General features: G+C 34.7%; 1 protein-coding gene across 7 annotated transcripts in view; it reads left to right on the forward strand.

The window, feature by feature from the left end:
* Positions 1-22,648, forward strand: part of B4GALT6 (beta-1,4-galactosyltransferase 6) — a 45,611-nt gene that overhangs the window by 8,191 nt on the left and 14,772 nt on the right. For 4 of the 7 annotated variants that reach the window (XM_086889535.1, XM_086889551.1, XM_086889525.1 and 1 more), the window contains exons 2-8: positions 7,893-8,009; positions 8,326-8,439; positions 12,597-12,721; positions 13,218-13,334; positions 14,207-14,394; positions 16,574-16,696; positions 17,527-17,628. In XM_086889535.1, the coding sequence (XP_086745661.1) occupies positions 7,893-8,009; positions 8,326-8,439; positions 12,597-12,721; positions 13,218-13,334; positions 14,207-14,394; positions 16,574-16,696; positions 17,527-17,628 (886 nt within the window). Of the gene's footprint in view, positions 1-7,892; positions 8,010-8,325; positions 8,440-12,596; positions 12,722-13,217; positions 13,335-14,206; positions 14,395-16,573; positions 16,697-17,526; positions 17,629-18,890; positions 22,475-22,648 lie in introns of those variants that run through there. The other 3 variants (XM_086889514.1, XM_086889517.1, XM_086889506.1) reach the window with 1 other exon arrangement.

Below are 22,648 nucleotides of genomic sequence, written 5' to 3' on the forward strand. Positions count from 1 at the left end.
CATCCATTTGGCATATCCCTTGTTGCAATGAGTATACAGAGATTGTCTGAAGTATTAAAAAAACAATTTTGAAGGTTCTCTATTGCAGTTGATATAATTTGTCCATCTGCACCATTTGAATGATCACTGTTAGCCTCCAGAAACACTGGTAGCTTTTGGGTTTTTTGAACAGATTGAGGTGATTTATGTCTTTGTAAGATATTTTTCTTATAAGGAGGTATGCATATACAGACACAAATGGAGTGTCACTATCCCTGTGAAATAAGATTGGTTTTATTATTATTTTACCAATATTGCAAAACTGCTATTGAATATTAAAAAACAAATCAAGTAAAGAATATATTTCAAGGCACATAGTTTTTTTTCTTTTTTTTTCATTGTTGTATCTGTTTTAACAACAACTTTTAATTAACAACAAATGTGTAAAAATAAAGACAATGCTAAGGAAGTTGAACACTTACAATAGTATTTATTGATGTTTGTTGTGAATTTCTATTTTTGAATAGGAACCAGCTTACAGCAGTCTTACATTACTTGGGGGGATTGTCCTTCACTGCTAAATTGTTTAATGAATCAATTTCACAGACTAAAGTCATCATCCTGTGGAAAATATTCTAGCTCCTAGAATTGTAACTGTGATATTTCAAAAGCAATCTTCAGTTGACCTCTATTTACTGTATATTTAAATTAATCGTAGAATTTAATCTTTAACACTTCTGTGTTAATTTGCCATGCATGAACTCTGCCAATAATATATTTCTAACTCTAGTATTGCTGAGAACAATATTGCATAACCTTGAAATAAGAAGAGATCCATGTAGGACTTGTTCTAGAAATGCCCCATGAGATGATTCCCCATTTACAATTACTACTGGAGAACTTTCTGTTAACCTGTTTGAATCCATACCAATTTTTATGCAATATGTTAAATGTGCTTTTCAGAAGTCCCATGAAAACAGGTGCTGACTAGCAGACGAGTAACTTCAGGGGCACTGGTCATTTGTCAAGACCATTTGACAAATGTACATGTACATGGCATCTCTGTACAGCCACGTTTACTGCATTTGAATCTTGCAGAATCCTTGGGTTCTTTATGAAGTATTTCCTATCTGAGTTTTTCAGGAATTTCTTCCTCTGGAAAGATCAGTGTATAATGTTGCTACAACTGTTCTGATGATAGATCGTCTTTGTTTTTTAAGGTCTGGGCATGTGAACTTTTTACTAATTACTTTGAAAATATTCTTGACATAATGCTTTTTTCCTATGTTTTTGGGTTTGCTTGGCCTTGGTTTTCTGGTTTTGCTTTGGCAGAATAAAAGCTGCATTTTAAAATCAAGTTTGTGACCTCCAAGTTCATCTTTTGTTTGCCATTTTAAAATCATTTTTTAGTAATAATTAATAATTTTCTATGTTTTAAAGTAATCACATTTCTAACATCCTGATCTTGTTCAGAATGTCAGTCATTGACCTAGTTTCAACTTCACTTGTTCTGTTGTACATTTTACTACACTGAATGCTTCTAAGTGTGTGGCATATTTTCTTGGCTTTGCTTTGGTGTATGAGTACAGCATGATAACTTACTAAGTTTCTATATAAAAATGAGTCTTGTGCTTTTCCTGTGAAGTTGTGGGATGATAAACTGATGCAGTATTGTAAGAAATGCTTTGGTTTTTGGTGTACTGCTTGGAAGGAGCTTGATTCCCTAATGGAGAGTTATCTGTGAATGATACCATTTTCTTTAAAAAAAGGTGTAAATAGTCTTCAAGTGAATACTTAAATAAAGCTACCTGATCTAAAACATTGAGCCACTTTTACAGATATTTTTATACTTCTAGAATTAATGCATTGGTCCCCCCCCCAAATAGCTAGTGAGCTATAAAAATTCGAGACAAAAATTATTCACCTGATATTTTTAATATGTCCTCTGAAATACAGGATGATCCCTTTAATTCCCTGAGTTATCAGAATGAGTTTTAAATAATGTGCTAAAACCAGGACTTTTAATGACTGATGCTGTATGTTCATGATTGCTGATGCAGATCTGTATCAATTGATAGGAAAACTTGATCTGAATTAATTATGAGCTTTGAGCTCACACTTGCAGTTGCTTGAGATGGACCATTGAGTATAGAATTGATTCCAAGGTGTCCTATATGTGTGTATTCTTTAATATTCCACACTGCCCTTTCCATCTGATTAACTTGTAAACTGTATGACAGCCTGGATTCTATGTTTCTTGAGTCAGAAATTCTTTTTCCTGCTTATTATGAACCATATACAGTGAAATAAGAATATGAGTAAAATTGCTTCTAGGTGGTTACATTGTTAGATGTTTTCTTCGGTTACATGTGAAATTTTGCCTTCCTGGTTTGTGCTTTGCCTTGCACTATGACAGAGATGGTTGGTACAAATGCAGAAAGACAGAAGGAAAAGAAAAATCACAGGTTAGTTGAGGTTGGGAGGGAGCTCTGGAGATTATCTACTCCAACCTCACTACTCAAGAAGTGGCACCTGGAGCCAGTTGCCCAGGACCATGTCCAGAAGGCTTTAGGCTATTTCTGAGGATATTCTCCACAACCACTGTGAGCAATCTGTGCCAGTGCTCCATCCCCCTCACAGTACAGGAGTGTTTCCTGGTGCTCAAGTGGAACATCCTGTGTTTCATTTCATGCCTGCTGCCTCTGGTTCTGTCCCTGAGCAACACTGAAAAGTGCCTGGCTCTGTCCCTTTTTGCAGTTTCCCTTTGTATACCTTGTATACATATACACTCGCCTTGGTACACATAATGGGACCCCCTGAGCTTTCTCTTCCAGGCTCAACAATCCCTTCTCTCTCAGCCTTTCCTCCTAGGAGCAGTGCTTCAGTCCCTTTGTTCTCCTTCATGGCCTATTGTTAGATGTGCTCCAGGATGTCCATGTGCTCTATTCCACTGTGGAGCTCAAAACTGGACATATACCAGGTGTGGCTTGAACAGTGCTGAGTGAAGGCTGTGAAGAATCACCTTGACCTGCTGGCTTCCTAATGCATCCCAGGATGCTGTTGGCCTTCTTGCAGCACATTGCTGGCACATGTTCCACTTGATGTCCACCAGGACCTCCAAAGCCTCTTCTGCCAAGCTGCTTTCCACTTGGATGCCCCTAAGCATATTTTGGCGCATGGGGTTGTTCCTCCCCAGATCCAGAAATTTGCACTATTCCTTGTGAACTTCATGGAATTCCTGTCAGCACATTTCTCCAGCCTGCTGAGGTGCCTCTGGATGGCAGCATGGCCCTTTGGCATATCAGCTACTTACCCCATTTTTGTGTCATAAATAAACTTTTTGAGGTTACGTTCTGCCTTGTCATCCAGATAACTAATGAAGGTGTTAACAGGAATGAACCTGGTATTGACCTGTGGGGTACATCACTGGTCACTGACCTCACCTTTTGGGCTTGGTCATTCAGTTTTTGATCCAGCTTTCCATTTGCTCAGCCAGCAAACAACATCAGCCATCAACAGTTGTCTGGGAGGGTCTTATGGGGTACAGTGTGAAAGGCCTTACCAAAGTCCTGGCAACAATGCCCCCTGCTCTTTCCTTATCTGTCTTTCATCAGAGAAGGTTACCCAGTTGGTTGACTATTCCTGATGATTTTCTTGTCATTTGTGTACCTGCAGAATGATTTCCAGGATTAGCTGCTCCATCACCTTCCCTGGGATCAAGCTGAGGCTGATCAGCCTATGCTTCCCTGGGTCTTCCCTCTTGAAGATAGGAGTGATATTCACTTTCCTCTAGTCCTCAGGCCCTCCTTCCACTTGTCATGATTGATCAAAGATATTCAGGAGTGGCTGTGAAAAGACATTTGCCATCTCCCTTAGCACTTGGTACATCCCATAAGGGCCCATGGTCTTAACCTGTGTCCTGTTTGCTTAAGTCTTCCACCAAAAGCAAGAGTACAGCTTCCTTGCTCCAGACTGGTCTTGGGGATTTGGACTTCCTGAAGACTGGTCTTGTTAATAAAGGCTGAGAAAAGGTGACATTCAGCATTGCAGGCTTATCTGTATGTTTTTCTCATTGAGCAGTGGGTTCACACATTCTCCTGAGTTTTCTTCTTGTCACCTATGTACTTACAGAAATGCTTCTTATTATCTTTGACATTCCTGGCCAGACTCAGTTCCATTTGGGCTTTCACTTTCCTAACTGCATCCCTGGATGCTCAGATATTTTTTCTATATTCCTCCTGCGTTACCTGTGATTGCTTCTGCCCACTGTATTATTTTTGGGTTTGATGCTTTTTTTTCCCAGGAGGTTTTTCTTCATCCATGCGGGCCTCCTGGCATTTTACCTATTTTCATAGTCATTGAGATGGATCTCTTGTAAGCTTGAAGGAGATTATCCCTGAATATTACCCAGCTTTCTTGCCCTGCCTTCACTTGAGGGCCTTATCCCATGGGACTCCACCACACAGATATTTGAAGAAGCCAAAGTCTGCTCTCTTGAAGTCCAGGGTTATGAAGTTTCTTTTGCTTCTTCCTGCCCCTAGGATCCTGAACTCCACCATGTCACGATCTCTGCAGCCAAGGCTGACCTTGATCTTCATATCCCCAGCTAACCCCTCCTCCTTGGGAAGTGTGAGGTTCTGCAGATCACTTCCTCTCACTGGCTCTAGCACTTGTGGCAGGACATTGCCACCAGGGCAACTCCTGGAGTTTTATCTGGCTGCCTTGTGCTGTCAGCCATCCCCCACCCCCTAGAAGAAAAGCAGTGTTTCTCTGTTGCACTCCTGGCCTGTGTGGATTGAATGCTTAATTCCTGTTGCTGCTGATTGATGTGACACGTGAACTGTGCTCTTTGTCACAGATCTTTGCCAACAGACCTATACCAATAGATTAGATTTATTTTTAGGATTAAATTAATATTTTTGATTTTTGTCTGATGTTTTAGTTTCTGATGTAATTAATTGGCTGCTCAAGCATCTGCTGCTACCTGAGCAGCTGCTGGATGATAGTGGAATAAACTGAGCAGATCTGTACTTGTAACTGTGATTGTGCTGGAGAGCCAAGTAGTGGGAAAAGACTGCCCAGAAAGGAGAATGTTTTATTCCTGATTCATTCCTGATGTATCTGTGTAGAGTTGGATAGTGAATTGACAAGCAGTTCAGCAAGAAAGAGGAGGTAGACAAGAATTGATAAAAACATGGCCAGGTTAGATCTTCCTGGCAGCAAGAGCAGCTCTTGCATACTTAAACCAAGGTGGCAGCAGACTTTACCTGGTTGAGTGTTTTGGTTTTTTTTTCAATTATGTCTTTTCATGATGTTTATTTTTAAGACAAATGCTTTTTCTAGCTTTCTCTCTCACAAAGGTCTTGTGTTTGTTCAAATTTTTCTCCTCTGTGTCAGAAGGGATAAGTTGTACTTCACTAAAGGGAAGATGCTTTTGCAGAAAATCTTGTTTTTCCAAGGTTTATGTCTACATTACCTGGACTGTAGTAACATTTCCCATAAAAATTGAGAACATTTACGTGGCCTCTTGATATTTTTGTGGACTTGTTTGAAAATCATTAGTCTGAATTCTTTACAATATCAGGTTCCTAAGAGTTTTGCCCTTATTGTTTCTTCCATCTCACTTCAGGGGAGAGAGCAAACAACTGGGTGGGGACTTAGCTGTTAGCCACATCAACCTACCATACCTGGTTTATGTGAATTAAGGTTATCCTTCTATAAGCCTGCTGAAAGCTCTATAAACCTTCTGCAGATTTAACAATTCAAGTGACTTTAGCTTTTGGTATCACATAAAAAAAGGAGAATAAAGCACACAGTCTTCCAGATGTTAGCTCTGAAATCAATATTTACTAACAGATTTATATAAAAAAACCCACTTTATTTTAGTGTTGGAATAGGAAGATATTGAAGAGAAGAGCTGTGCCTATGGGAGAAAAAACTTATTTGGGAAAAAAGGGATAATACCAATGAAAAATATGTTAAAATTTGAAGAAAGGAATTTTTTGTAAATTCAGCATTTTTTTGTACTATTTGAAAGGCAAAGATACACATGGTTTTACTTTCAGGAAAGCCTTGAATTTTGAAATTGCTTGTTTGGAGGTAAAAAGTTGTTCTTAGCAGAACAGATCAAATTTCCTTTATGTTGGTTCCTAAAGGAGGAGGTTTCTTGAATTGGTAACTTCATATAGGAATTCACAGATTACAAAATCCTTGAAATGCTTGGTAGAGACACCCTAAAAATTCCAGTATTTGAATGGAAAACTACAAATGGAATTAAATATTCAGAACTTTACGAGAATTGGTTGAAATTTCTGAGAAGTTTTTGTGTAATTTTTGTTTAAGGAAATCTGATTGTTATCTGTTGTCTTGAATCCTGGTAAGAATTTTTCTTCTGTGATTTCCTACCTATTGTCAGGCCAAGGTTGTGGCTTTTTTGTCTTGCTTTGCTTCTGTAACTTCACACTCATGTAAACTCTTGTTGACAAACACAGCTAGTCATGCTGGCCAAGGGTTTGAGAATTACATGCCATGCACAGCACCTGACAGGTTAAGAGACTCTTTTAGCTGTTAATATTCCTTGTTTTAATAAAGAGTTCTTTGAAAGCTGGGACAATGCCCCCATTCATTCATTTAAAAATAAAGACGTTATTGTAGGGCTTTGAAATACTATTCCTTGAAGGACAGTGCTGGTGTTTTTATCTCTGTAGGTGTTTGTAATATTGTATGCTAATATGGTGGAATTAATCACCGTGTTTTCCTCTCTGGAAGTGCCCCCAGTCCCTTGCACACAGTTCTCTGTAGCTCCAGACTCTGCCTTGGGTTATAAGAAGTTATTGGTTGATCTGGAGTTACTTGTGTATGCCACTGGTGCTGGGTCATCTGATGGAGTTCCTGAGATAATTTTCTAACTTTTCTTTAATCACTTTATTTATTTTTAATCCCTGGTATGTTTAGTTCTTTCCCCCAAAGATGCAGAGCACTTTTTTTTGTTGATAGGGTGGTTGCTAGTTACAGGGAGCCAAATCCCCCAGACAATAGGGTGCTTAATGTAGGTGAAGTGACAGATGATCCCTTTGACCCTCTTTACTAACTCCTGTCAAGGAAATTTCTCCTTCCCCTTGCAATATTGTTTTAGGTCTTTGAATTCTGGGTAGACATTTGCTCACTCAGATATAAATGCAGTTTCATTTCTACCTTACTTCTGTTGAATACAAAGAAATGTCTTGAGATTGTATTTGGGGCTTTGGGTGCAAGATTGAGACAGAAAAATATTTCATGCTGTTGTTGTTAGTGAATCACTTAATTACTCAGAATGTTGATTTACTCACCCTTGATGCTTATAATAAATATTTCATGTATAATTATAAAACATTAATACTTTGAGATTGGCAGAGATTTGTAACAGTTGTGTAACAAAGCAGCTGTTTGGGGTGAATGAATAACAGTACATTTTGACTGGAAATTGTGTTAACTAGTGAGTAAAAAAAGGGACCATTATATGTGACTAAAAGATTTCCTAGGCTTTTTAATTTGTCCTATATTTCAATGATATTTTAGTAGATCTATATATGAGACATGTATCTACATATGAAAATGTTTTTATTGGTAAATTAAATTTTCTTGTCTCAGTTGCTTTTTGTAAGTTAAAGAGAAATGAAAGTGTCATATAAAATGTTTATTGACAGTCTGTTGTTTTTGGGTTTGAACAGAGCTATGGTTATGAATCCATTTTATTCTTTTTTATTGTTGCTGTTAGGTTTCACTGTGTGGACCCTCATCTCAAAGAATTATTGTTCACTGACCATGGTTTCAGACACAGTAAAAAATGTCAAATACATTATAGATGTATGTTAGGATAATTTGGAAATACATAGTTTTAATACAAATTCAAAATTGCTTTTTTGTTTTATCAGCAAACACATATCTCTTTATGGTGCAAGCTCGTGGTATAATGTTGAGAGAAAATGTGAAAACAATAGGACACATGATAAGATTGTACACTAACAAAAATACTACACTGAATGGCACAGGTAAGAATATGTCTTATTTAATTTCACTAATGACATAGCTCGATCATGAAAACTTAAACCTAAGTCCTACTTCTCTGAAATTGGAGTCAAGGTCAAATAGTTACTATTTTTTAGTTCTCTTTAGTAGGAAAGATTTGTATTAGCTGTAACAAAGATACTTGTTTTTAATTATGATTCCTCTAGTGCAATAGAATTATATTTTTAATCATGCTGCTAGGAATTTTTTAACCAAAAATTAATGCTCTTACATGCATGATGATATGGTAGACTTTCAGTGGATAATAGTTTTTTACAAAAATCAATTCTTCTTTTTAAGATTATCCTGAAGGAAACAATTCTAGTGACTGGGTTGCTCAAACAACAATGTATCTTCCAGAGAACTTCACCTACTCTCCTTACCAACCTTGTCCAGAGAAGCTGCCTTATATGAGTAAGTTTTAAACTGATCTTAATGTTTATCTAGTAAATTGAATTGTATTTTAAACAAGACACAGTTATTTTTATTTAAAATAAAATTGTAAGGAGTCTTAAGTATAGAACAGAAAGTAGTGAACAAAATACATCTGATAATGCACAATGATGCTTAGCAGAAATTTGCCTGTAACTAATGTGTTCTGAAGTTTTGGTGTCTTTACTAATCACCTTTACTAATTTGAAATCAAATAATTGAACTACTGATTTGTAAGAGAGAAAATTTCATATAGTTTCTGAAGTTGTGATGCATTCCAGAATTCTAATCTCTTGTCTTTTAGACACCTGTCTTTATCTGTGAGCTGTCATTCAGCATGAGCAATTAATTAAATATCCAATATATCAGTTCAGATCCATACCAAAAAATGTTGCTGGCAGCTGAACTGAATTCTGATCAATTTTAATTCAATGAAAAAGAGTAGATTTTATTAGGACAATCTAGATTCCATTATAACTTTTTTTTTTTAATCTCAAATGAGCTTATCTGTTAAAGAAAACAGAAACAGTGCATGTTACCTGTGTTTCTTTTCAGTAATGTCAGATTCTAGGCTTTATTTTATGTTTCAAATATACAGACATGGAGCCAAAAGTATAGATCAGTTGCTGTTGTTTATGAAACTAAATCAGATAGAAAACTGTCATAAACCAGGTAGTAATTAGGCCCATGGTATGATAATAGCCTTATTTCAACATCTTTCCCTCCAGACATAGGGTTTGACTTTCAAAATCACATTTTTATATAGTATTGAACATCTGAACAAATAAAACCAAAATATTTCATTAGTAAATGTTCTAGCTACGTTTGGAAACATAAAATGTTCATCAAAGGACAAATCTGGATAGTCAGAGAAACAAGATGTGATGTTTTTGATGATTGAAAAATGCATATAAATTAGTATTTTTAATGGCACTTTCAAAGGACCAGGCTGTTGGAATTCTGCCAGATTAGTTCAATACTAAATAGTTCTACTAGTAATTTCTCTATAGATCTCCTTGTTGCTGCTCTCATTTTTCCATTATTTTTGTTGTTGTTAGTAATTGCTCTGTACTTCTTCTATCCTGTTTAATTTAATAAATAATAATTTTAATAGAAAATGAGTCACTGGATAAGTTGCTTTTCAACAAAGGGATATGTGTTTCCCTTTTTGGTTTCCATGTATGGCATTTTAATGATCATCTTTCTATTTATAATCTAAATAATCTCTGAAGATCTTTTAATCTAATGAAATGTTGTAGGAAGTGTGAAATAGCCAGGGAAGAAAGACTGTTGAGTCATGTATACTTTGACATGCTTAATTAGTCCAAGGTTATTATAGAAGTCAACTTTTCTTCTTTGCATCCACTTGCCATATTTATATCATGAAAGGGACATAGTAAAATCATGTTTGGTCCCAAGTTCCATATGCTCTTAAAGTAGGAACAGTTAATGCCTTTTGTTGTGTGACTCAGTATAACAGGTTATAACCCACTGGTTGAGCAATGCTGTTGTAATTTGTAAGCAAAACACCTCTTCTTCAAGATAGAAGCAGTACAAGAATCTGTCTTTTCCTTTGTAGATGAACTGATAATTCCAACCTTTCTAGACTGCATAGTTTCTAAAGCTCTTGTCATTCTTGAATTTTTTGCATCATAGACTGTCTTTAATTTGATTTCTTTGTAAAGCATCATAACTGGCTTAAATCCTGCCTAAAAAACAAATTAGTTTTCGAAAACTCTTTTTTTTTTTCACATAGCAGCAGTTAATACATTCCAGGATGCATTGCATTGGATCATATTAATGTGCAATCCCTTATAAACTGTAAAACTGTCTTTCTGCATATATTCTATATCTATAATGCAGCCAGGTATGGCTTGTTTTGTTGTGCATTCTTCTTTTTTTCCTTCAGTAACACACCATCCTTTATTATTTCAAATTAATTTTACTTTATTGGTTTCTGTATGTCATTTGTTGAATTAATTTTTTTTCTGACTTCTTCAAAATTTTTTTTGCTTTCTCAGCTTTCTTATTTTGTGGATTGCATAAATATGTTTTATTGCAGCCTGCTAGACACTGATGGAACTAGTGAATAATAAGCACAGTTATTTACAGAGATGCCTTCTCCTGGCCCCCACCAGTGACAGGGAAAAATGCTGATATCTATTCACTCATCTCCTATGTACTTTTGATAGTACCAATACTTATAATTCAGTATAATTATATACTATAATTGGTATAGTAATACTATTGCTGTTTTTTAAACACTCTGGATGGAATTTCATCATGTCCCATGGACTTAGAAGCACCTTTATCTAAAGGCTTTATTTAAATACTGTTCTACCATTTAATGTTTTCTTCTAATTTAAACTGTATAATCATCTGATTGCATCTGCACTTTTCTCAGAGGACTGAGGTGTCTGAATCACATGTTATTTCCTTCGCTTTCTGGTGTAGTAATTGACCTTTATTTATTTTCTCTTTAGATTCTGTATTTGAACTGAAAGACTTTTGTTGCTTTTCTGTCTCTTGGTACTTGAAATTGATTTTTTAAATTAAATTTTGAATTTTTTTTTAAAATTTATTTTTTACATTTTTATATACTGGTCCTTTGTTGATTGACCTTGACTCTATATTTCATAAGATTTCTTTTTTGGGTTGTTGAAGAGTTTCAGACACAACCATTATGATAATCTAAGCTTATTTTTAAATAGTTATTTTAATTTTTAATTATTTTAAAATTTTTATTTAAATCTCTGTAGGACTAGCTTGTTCTAGTGTCTATCTATACAGGTTTTTTTAGCAACTGCCAGGTTTTCTTTTTTCATAAAATAATGAAATAAATATGGGTTTCTTTGGATCTCTTGAAATAGCTTCCTAATGTACTGTTATTTATAATTTTTCACAAATGATTTTACATTAAAAAAGTAGTTACCTTCTTCATTTGCAAGTAGTGCTATATTTAATCATACCTCAAACTAAAATAGCTCTTGCAGTATCTTCTACCTTCTTCTGAAAATAATAGTTATTCCTAGTGTGTTCCAAAAATTTCAATGTTTTCAAAAGATTTAGACAACTAGTCCATTTTGTGACACAAACAATCTATTTGGCACAAAGAGGATCTTTTGGGTATGGACACATGGGAGAAAATGGGAGTGTTTTTATTTTTACTGACTTTAAACCAACCCTCACCAACATACTTAACTTTCTAGACAAAAGTAAGAAGAATATTTTATGGCGTTTGTCTGAAAGTTCTTGCAAGATTTTTATTTGATGATTTAGAGTATAGTAGTTGCTGAAGAAAAACTTGAGCTTCTAATTAATGAGTGTTACATTCATTCATAGTTCTCCCCAGATTTCCTTGATTCTTTCTATTGCTTTTGAGGGTATTTACTATAAATCATTATTTTCAGTTTTTACACATGCATAAACTAATGACTGACAACTTTCAACTGTCAACTAAGTTAGTATTTTCTCATAGTAGGTACTAATCTGATTTTTTTCAAATCTTATTGTGGTCTTTATTCAATAACTTACTGAATTTCACTCTCATGTCTTTTGCAAATGCTTTTCCCACTGGAGTCATTAATTTTACCAATGGTAATTCTCAAATCCAGCCCATTGCTATGAATTGGTTTGAAGCAAATAGTGGTGAATTAGTGGGTGGAGATGCTATGTGAAATGTGCACATCATCTAAAATTTAAATTGAGGAAGTTTGTGGAGTGTAATGATGATTCATTTTCTTTTAACGTGGAAGTGGAGCAGGAAGGCACACAGAATTTGGGTAAAGGTGCAGTAGTGCAGGTGATGTGGGATTTTTACTAGTGGTACTTGAAATGAAAGACAACCCAAATTTTCTCTAAAAGATGCAGAATTCAAATTATTTGCCTTGTTCTGTGTCCTCTGAAGTGAGTATTTTGTTTATGGGTTTTATGGAAGGAATGTTTGTTTTTGAAAACACTAAAAATTAATTCTTTAAGAATTCAAGATTAAGAGGGTAGTATAAATTGTTTCTTATTTCCTTGTATTGTAGGTAGTGTAGCTACAAATTTCTGATGCCATTTGTCCATGATATTCCTTGTAGTGTTAGGTCAATTGTCTTAATCGAAATTAGTATATATTTTTTTTTTCCTCTATTTAGGAGGCCTTATTGATGTCAATATGAGTGAAATTAGTTTTGATGAAATTCAGCAACTGTTTTCAAAAGATTTAGACATTAAACCAGGAGGACACTGGAAACCAAATGACTGTAAGCCACGGTGGAAGGTTAGATGCTGATTTTCTGTTTTGGTTTATTTTTTCTTGTTGGTATGTAAGAATAATTTACCATTGCAAGCACTCAGTCTTTTGGTGCTACATATGTAGTATATTATAGTGTTTGTAGTATGCCATCTGTGCTCAGGAAGAAACTTCAGCTAGGAGAAATATTTGAAAAGGATCATCAAGAACTTTTAAAGGTTCATTAGCTGTAGTTATTAAACATTTCATTATATGGATGCAAATCTGTCCTATGTGTCTATTGCTTGAAGTATAACTAGAAGTAAGTGACCATAAAAGGAAAATCTTATTTTCGTTTTACTCAAATTTTTTTTCTTAATTATTTGAGCAAATTTCTAGCACTCTTTCCTAGGGGGAACCAACATGTAAAACACTGAGCCAATTTAAATGTAAAAGTTAAAAAGCCACAGGAAACTTGATCTGTACTGAAAAATTAGAATTTTAATATGCTGATATAATAGTTTTGTTTTTTTTTTTTCTGAAGGTGGCTATCCTTATTCCTTTTCGGAATCGTCATGAGCATCTTCCAATTTTTTTCCGCCATCTGATACCTATGTTGCAGAAGCAGAGGCTGGAATTCGCCTTCTATGTTGTTGAACAGGTAACAGCATCTACTTGAAAAGTGACTTTCAAGATTCCTTACTAAAAGGGATTTGATATTCTTACCAAGATTTGTATGAATCCAGAATTTTAAAATTGTTATTCTACTCTTCTATGAATGAAAAAGGAAAGTTCACCTCCATTCCCCAGTTTAAGCAGTGGCCAGAGACATGACACTTTTCTTCAAATATATTGTATTTATATTATATTGATATATTGATATATATATTTATATTGTACTGATATTTTGTAGGCAATAAGATGACCTCTTAGAATCTATTGTCATTGTAAATTTTCACAGCAAAAAAGTAGGTCAGCAGCAGTGTTCCTCAGGGCTCAGTTCCAGGGCCTTACATTCAGTGTATGCAGGAGCTGAATGCACCATCAGCAAAGTTTCTGATGAAATCCAGCTGGGAGGTTGTGGTTGACTTTTAAAGGATGGGATGCCTTGCAGAGGATTCTAGATGAATTGGAGCATTGGGCAGTGATTAAGGGGATGAGATTTAATAAGTCAAAATGTCCCACTCTGCTCCTGGGATGGAGTAAAGCCAGGCACAAGTGTAAACTGGGAGTGACTGGAGAGCAACCCTGCACAAAGGGATCTGGGGTTGCTGTTTGGCAGCAGGAGCCAGGCTCAGCCCCGGCTCACAGGAGCCAGTGGTGTGTGCCCTGGCAGCCAGGAGGGCAAACCCCATCCTGGGGTGCAGCCAACCCAACATGAGCTGCAGGTCAAAAGAGGCATCATTGTCAATCTTTTTTTTTTTTTTTTTTTTTTTTTTGTGTGTGTGTGTGTTAGAGCATGTTTTTCTCATAGTATTGAATTTTTTGTCTCTTCTTGATTTTTACAATGTCTCCTTTGTTTTCTGTATGAAGACAGGTACACAACCTTTTAATCGTGCAATGCTCTTTAATGTTGGCTTCAAAGAGGCAATGAAGGATGCTGTCTGGGACTGCATAATATTCCATGATGTGGATCACTTACCTGAAAGTGACAGAAATTACTATGGATGTGGAGAAATGCCACGTCATTTTGCAGCAAAGCTGGACAAGTACATGTACATGTAAGGAAATAGTTTTAGTCACATTATTTCTTAAATACCCAAAAATATTTAAAAGTGTATGAATTTTGTGACACTATATACAGTAGGTGAAAACAACAAAGCAGCCTCCTACTATGCTATTTAGAGAAATGAATATTTAGTTACTAAAAGAGATTTAATTTTAGTATCTACTTTTGATGCATCACTAATTACAATATATTATTTTTATATTATTGTTATTTTATATGATTTTCAATATTGAACTTATTGCAATGAGGTTGATCTTGGAAAAAAAAAAAAAAAAGGCATTGTATGTCAAGGGGGAAAATCTTACCTAACTTACTAGAAATGTTTTCTGGCTACATAAATACCTGTGCTGGGTGTTACAGAAGAAAAACGGATAATCTGCAGGAAAATATCACATGTTATTTTCTCATAAATGTACACGTTTGTTTCTGTTTCATACTACTTTTTAAACTTATGATTTTCTTCCTGCTAGACCATTTTGCATATTTTCTCTCAGTCTCTATTGACATTTGGTGAATGTAGTGGGACCTGCAGTTTTCTTACCTCTTTCTCTTCTGTCAGTTTACATTAATCTTGCTTCTTAACACTCTGCTATCTCACGATATTCTTGGAATCACTTCACATAAAGCTGCGGCTTATTGTTTGCTACATGCATGTATTTGCTATCCTGAAATTTATTTGTGAAATTAATCAACTCAACAACCTGGTAAATTAAAAGCAATGCCTTGAAACCATGGCTCTCTGTCTGGACTTCAAGTGGTCAACCAATCAGCAGTTAAATGTTTAAACATTTCACATATATTTAAAAATAAATAAATTAGCACCTATGAATAGATAAGGGATTTCATCTATTTTTGTATGTACTTATGAAACACTTTATGCATTTACATAATGTCTAAAGAAATAAAATGATACATTTTGTATAAAAAAAAACAAAACAGATTTGTAAAATACAAAAATAAATAAACCTCAAAAAGCCTAGCTGTCATATTCCAGTTGGTTTTGGGTTGGCAATGGTGTTTTTTTTTGGTTATTTTGGAGGTATGTATGTGGGATTTTCTGAAGGGAGGAGGAGAGGTTAAACACCTGCTCTTTCAGTTAAATGTTGGAAGGCAAATATAATTGCAACCTTCTCCACATGCTATTAAGATTTGGTTGAATCCTGTGTTTCCACAGAGATCAGAAATTACATGATTGTGTATTTCTATTTTTTTTCCCCCTTGCATTCTGGACTTATTCAATGTGGCAGTTGTGTCCTAAGCAATGGTAAATCTTTTTGTGGATGGTCTTAACCCCTTGAAGGTTCCAGATTTGGAAGTGTCTCCTAAAAGACTTTTGCTTTATGAGATTGTGTGCTGCTTCTGAAAGAAAGCTACTTTACTGTAGCAGCTTCTGGGTTAAGGATGCAAGTTAATATTGATGGAAGTAAATACAGATACTTAAATGTTTTAATTTTTTTTTTGATTAACAGAGTGTTTGGAGGACTGGAAATCACATTGGCTGGGGAAAAATATGTTTTATAGATAGGCTGTTCATGTTGACCAACTGTTTACTGCTTAATTATATGTGTTAGCAAATACTGTTCTTACTGACAGGAAAGCCTTAGATCCTTTTGATTCAGAAGTGTATCTTTTAAAAACTGTAAAATAGTTGTTTTTTTTTAAATCAGCATGTCATTCACTGTTTAATATGTACTGTTAAACTGTTTCTGTCAAATTTTGACAGTTCCGTAGAATATAGTAATGAATTAAAATTATTTAATTGATGCATTACTGATTTGCAATTTTTCAGCTGATTAAAGAGGGTTTTTTCAGTTGAACAAGGTCAACATAAGTAATTTGAAGGCTTCACTTAACACTTCAGCTGTGGGTCTGAATCAGCCATCTGATCTGAAATACCTGGTAGACTTTTGTTTCCTTTGTGTGATACTAATTGGAGCTACAGTTTAAGAGCACCTTTTATGTAAATCAGACATTACTGCAAACCTTTTGTTCAGCTTGGTGTAGGTTACTTAATGCTAGCAATCTGTGCACCAGTTTCCCTTAGTGAATACATTCAGCCTCTGATCATGTCCTTAGTTTGGGGCACTTGCTCTTTTGGAATGGTGTTATTCAAAGAGAGGGCTACCCGTCACAGTTCAGCTAACAATATAGAATTTGTCTTTTGTTTCCAGCCTTCCATACAATGAGTTCTTTGGTGGTGTAAGTGGCCTGACAGTGGAACAATTCAAGAAGATCAATGGTTTTCCAAATGCCTTTTGGGGATGGGGTGGAGAAGATGATGATCTTTGGAACAGGTGAGTGCTTAGGTCTTTCTGTACCATCCACTCTTTGAGACCAATTAGGTGCTTTCTGTTCTGTTACTTGTTACCTTTTTGTAATTTGTTTTAAATGGACAAATTCTACATAGTTTGCTTTGGAAATATCAGAATATATAATTTGAAAGGATAAGTATGATGTTCTTTTTTTCTTGGCCTGGGGAAAACTAGCAGGTTTTTAAGAGCTAAGTCTTATAACAACGGATATAACAATAGGTAACCATACTAAGCATATTGCATCACTCTTACTGCTAACATTATGAAATACTATGCCACAGACATGTAGTGTAAGCAGGAGTTTCATATCTTAGGGGCAGTGTTTGAGAGAGAGGTTCATTTGTGAATATATTGATAGTCCCAGGCTGGACAATGGACAGCCCTACTCATGACATTACCAACTGCTCACAGTGAATGAGTCTAAACTGTTCTAACTGAGCTATTGAAAGCATCTGTATAAGTGTGTCTATAAAGAGATACCTTTTAAAGGACAAGTTTGTTTCCATACTTTTTTTCTTGCTTATTCTCATGCTTTTATGCTGGAACAAACAGGAAATATTGAATAATAATAATAATTATTATTATTATTATTATTATTATTGTTTGTTGTTGTTGTTGTTACTATTATTCACTTTGATTTGCTAGCTTTTTTACTTGAGTTTGGACATTTGCTGGTTTTTTTAGGAAGAGAATGCCAGTGAACAGAAAGACTTAGCTTTAAAATATTTGATGTGTATTTTTCGCTTTTGCTTTAACTTGTGTGGTGAGCTGTAAGAAGATGTTTTTACAAATCTTTATGTGTTATACTGCAGGGTTCACTATGCTGGATACAATGTAACAAGACCAGAAGGTGATTTAGGGAAGTACAAATCCATTCCTCACCATCACAGAGGTGAAGTCCAGTTTTTAGGACGGTAAGACAAACAGAGAAATATTCAAATACTACTCCTAAAGATGTGAAATTTTTTCCTTGAATCTACACATATGAATAAGCAGTCATTTCTTACCAGTGCTATTTCCTCATTTGTGCTAAAATTTGTATTTTCTTAAAAACATGTTTGCTGTTCAGATATTTTTTATTTAACCATGAGAGAGACTAAATTTGTGTGTCAGAAGATATTATCATCATAACCTTTGATCCATAATGTTATTCCATAATAATTTGGGCTTTAGTGCTGGCAGGGCTCCATTAGTTGGCTATCCTGGATGTTTTACAAAAGGAAGCAGTACAGCTAGGGCAAAGGATTCCTGCATGAAAACTGACTTAAAAACTCCTCAAGGATTGGTTTCTTTCCTCATATTTAATTCTTTTCTGAGATTCAGGTCTTCTCATTTCCTACATACATTGATTTAAACCTTTTCTTTTGAGGTTCCTTTCTTTTGCTCAAAGATACAAAACACTTAAACTGGCCAACTGGTTCTGGCTGCCCTGGAATGGTATAGAAACAGGAATGCAGCAGATGAGCTACCCATAAAATTTAGAAGGTGAAACACAAAATAAAGGGTTTATGATATGTGTTTTCAGGTAACTAGAAATACTGCTCAGTTCTGTCATCAACAGATGTCTTTTTCTGGGAACATATTTTTTCTCTTTTATTCATAGGTTTGAATTATGAATAAAATTATAGACATGTGCAGTAGAAATGGGTAAATCTGTTATAGGATACTAAAATGTATATATGGGTAATCTGGGGGAGGGGAACTTTTATTTTAATCACCTCAAATTTAGATGTTTGCAAATGCAGGAGTATCAAGAGTGAAATGAAAATAATTTCAGACATTCAAATTTATAATGAAGAATAGTGAAGATTCCTAAATCTTTCCTGAGCTCCTTAGGTGAATTTTATAACAAAATAATGTAAAGAAATGGAATAATTTAAAAAAAGCTATTTAGTTTGGGACCATAAAAAGTTTGCATATTGAATGCCTCCTAAGTTATTTAGTCTTAATGTTAACTTGTATTTGTGGCCATAAAATCTAACTGTATTAAAATTTTTTTAAAAACTTGCTTTTAAACCTAAGGTAGGTTATTTGGTAATTTCAAAGGTCTGAGGAGTAGTTTCAGAATTTAAGGTATACTTCAAAATCAAATGACTGTCACAGTATCATGTCTAGCATCAACTGAATTGTTTCTTGCAAATCTTTCTCAACTTTCTTCTTCCAACTCCTTCTGCAGATACAAACTTCTGAGGTATTCCAGAGAACGTCAGTACATTGATGGGTTGAACAATTTAGTATATACTCCTAAAATAATTGTCAGTAGATTGTATAAAAACATAACTGTTAATCTCATACCAGAACTTGCTCCTGTTAGAGACTATTGATGGAAGTGGAGCGGCAAGATATCCTACCAGAATAAACTTTTAACACTGGAAGCTACTGATAAACACTGTAAAACAAAGCAAAACCAACAAACAGCAGCTTAGAAATTAGTTTTTTGACCAACTGATGATGCATATTTGGGATGAGAAGTGATTGTATGTACCATGCATTTTGTCCTGAAAGAAAAGCCAGCAGCTACCACTCAGATGTTTACAGCATGAGACTACTGTTCAAGCCTTCATTCTTCACACTCTCTATCTTAACTACTCAACTAAACAAACTGCAGAAAACAGACTTGTAGCTTCTCTGGAAGTAAGGACAGGCCTCTTCCAGGAATTTTTTTATACTAAACTGCCCCTCCTCGTATTTAAATGAATGCTTTTGTTTCTTTTTAAAATGTGTTTTGTAAATATGTGATGTAAATTAATGTGTGTACATTGCTTTTCAATTGTTCAATATTTTATGCTTTGGTATGTATTTGAGTGTGTTCTCATTTGAATTCTATAGGAATGTTTTTATTAGCATGAAAGAACAAGTGTAAAATGTAAGTATGCTTATAACAAGGTTATACCTTATGTGAAATGAAGGAAATATTAATTTTTGGCCAGCTATGACTGTAAACTGTTATACTAGTTTTGAGCTCTAGGCCTCCTGCATATCTATATAGAAAAATCAATTTCTTATATGAACCTGCTAGAAAGAGAGCTTTTAATTTTATTTATTGCCAGCAAAATTGTATGATACCCTGCCTGCCATCTGAATCGTATTTATATGCATATTGCATGTGTATTACAAAAAATCTTGCAGTTGTTGCATATTATGATCTACAGGAACTCTTAACTGTTTCCAAGTGTGCCACTAGTGTCAATGTCAGGGATTTTAATGCCTAAAACGATGTGTCTGGGTGCGTACAGTACTTTGGTATTGGTTTTTTGTTTTTTATTTTTTTTTTAAATTCTAGTAAACAGCACTTTTTTTCCTCTAAAATCAGAAGAGCCAAAAATATGTCTTCATTGGAAGAATATTAAAGTTAGATTTTTAAGAGAATAATAAAACATAGTTCTAATAGTTCAAAGGCTTGCAGAGTGGGATTTTCAGAAGAACGGTGTTGGCCGCATTGTTCTGCTGATGAGGATGGTGATGACATAAGCAGAACAGAAAGCAGGCCATTCCCAAGTGCTTTTTAAAATTCCACTCATAATATATTATTCAATATAGCTATTTAAGGGCCTATTCTGGTAGAGTGCTGAGTGCTTCTATGATGCACTGAGGATCCTCAAGTCGATGACTGTCAATGAGATTGAGGTTGCACGGTCCCACTAAGGATTGGTCCTGTCTGTTCCTCTATTTTTGTGGTGTTAAATGTATGAATAACTAGCCTCTTTCCTTATCTTATTTTCTCTTTGCTTGCAATGTTATGCTACCTAAAAGTATCCCACTGCTAAGCATTATTATCTTTCTTAATATTTTTTTACATCCCTTGTTAATACAAAGGAAAAGGACCAGGTCATTTATTTTCTATGTTAGTGCAAATATAGTGACCAAGATATGCTAAATTGTTTTGTTTGTCAGTTACTCAACTCTTTAGGAACCAAAGACTGACTTCTGCTCCCATAAAGAATGGAAAGCAGTATATATAATAAGGATTGTTTATCCATAGAGTGTTCTGTAAGAGTGTTGACAAAGAATCCTAACTTTAAGTCATTACTATATGTTGGTTTCCTGAATTGCTGCCACAAATGGTGTAGTACTTTTTATATTTTAAGTTTGTTTGCCATAAACACCTTTTATTTCTTTGGCATCCCAGCAGCAAATTCTGCCCTTAGCCATCCTTCAGTAATGTTATGAGCTTAGCTGTAAGCATCCCAAATATTTAGTAGAAATATTATAATTTAATTTAGTACTTGTGAACAATTGTAAGGGATATTTTATACCATACTAGAATTACCTTAATATCTACCAGTTAATCTAACATGCTTTAGGAACGATGTAATACACTGAAAATAACTAAAAGCATAAAGTGAAGAAAACATCCTTCAAAAGCATGCATAAGTGGTTTGCTCACCTCCTGATAGATTTTTCTATAACTGGGTGTATAGAACATTCTGAAGCATATGGAGAAAGCAGAGATAATACACTGTATGAACAATTATATCTTCATAATAAAATTAGTCTTATTTCATAGCAGGCTATAATACAGTTCTTTAAGACCAGTTGAATAATTTTTTAAATCCCTCATGTAATTTTGAAGTGATTTCTGGTTTTCAGTACCGGTTCACCTACAATTTCACACCTACGATCATGAAACATCTTTTGGTACCGTAGGTCTGTACTGTTTTCTGAAGCATGATTTTGTGCCAATTACTTAGGCATTCTGTGAAATATATGTGCAATTAAAAAAAAATCTTATGCATATATATGTATATATACTTACATATATACATACTATATTACACATATGCTGTGGCTGAACTAATATAACTTTACAGCTTTAAGTGATTGATCATGTATGGTCCTAGAAAAACGTGATTTAAACCAGTCTGTGAATGGATTGTGACATATAGCTGAGTTCTTAAAAAGTTTACATTTTGGTGCCCCAAAATGATGGATGTTAAATTATGAATTGCTGACCAACACTCTTCTCTAAATACCTTTTATCACTTTGTTTGGAAGTTTTAGAAGTTGCCATCTTAAATTACATCAAACTAGTGTTTGTATACTACCTGCTTGAACTCAGTACTTTTCTGTAGTGAATTTTAACATAGACAGTGCCTTCAAACACAATAAATATGATGCAGAACTAAGAGTTGTGCACATTCCTTTTGATAATTTCATGGTTCTTGTAAAATCTAGACAGAAGCCAATCACATTGGCTTTTGCATTGCTGACAAGGCAAATGAGGGATGTCTCCAAGGAGTGAACGTGGAGTGAGAAGAAGGGAGTATTTTACAAGATTCTGAAGGTCTTGCAAATTAGCAAGTAAAAACATTACAGAAATATTAAGAGTAGAATCTGGTTAATGTGCTAAGATACTCTCAAGCCCCTTTTCTCTATTTCAAATTTAAGTAGGAGAATATAAAATATAAAGTCCATTTTGCAAATAGGCAGTGTACTGAAAAGCAAGTGCAAAATGTCCTTTTTCTTGGATCTTGCCACTCTATTTTTCTATTGTTATGTTTACTAATTGTTGTAGTGGGTTACTAATGAGCCAGCTGTTTAAAAAAATTAAAAGGATCCATTGCATATCAGCGAGCGGAAGTGTACTTAAGATTATTTTATTTGTAGAGGTATGTAAGATAGGCTTAATGAAAAAATGCACTGAAACAAATGCTGGGAATTTCCTGTGTACTATCATAGTTTTGGGTTTTTTTGTTGTTCATGAAAATGTTTGTACTTTTTTATCATTGTCTTTTATGAAATATAATGTTCTAAAGATTGTGTTGGTTTGTTTATTCTGAGATTCTGTGGAAAAGATACCATATTTTTGTTTTGTTTCTAGATAAAATGCTCATTTTTCTAGTGTCTTGTACCCCAAAATAACAGCAAAAAAAAAAGGACACACCTGTCCAGATACATCAGGTTAGGCTGTGATGGGATCAAGCCTTAGGCTTG

This window comes from Cyanistes caeruleus, chromosome 1 (genome assembly GCF_971803275.1).
Source record: "Cyanistes caeruleus chromosome 1, bCyaCae1.hap1.1, whole genome shotgun sequence".
Taxonomy (NCBI): Eukaryota; Metazoa; Chordata; class Aves; order Passeriformes; family Paridae; genus Cyanistes; species Cyanistes caeruleus.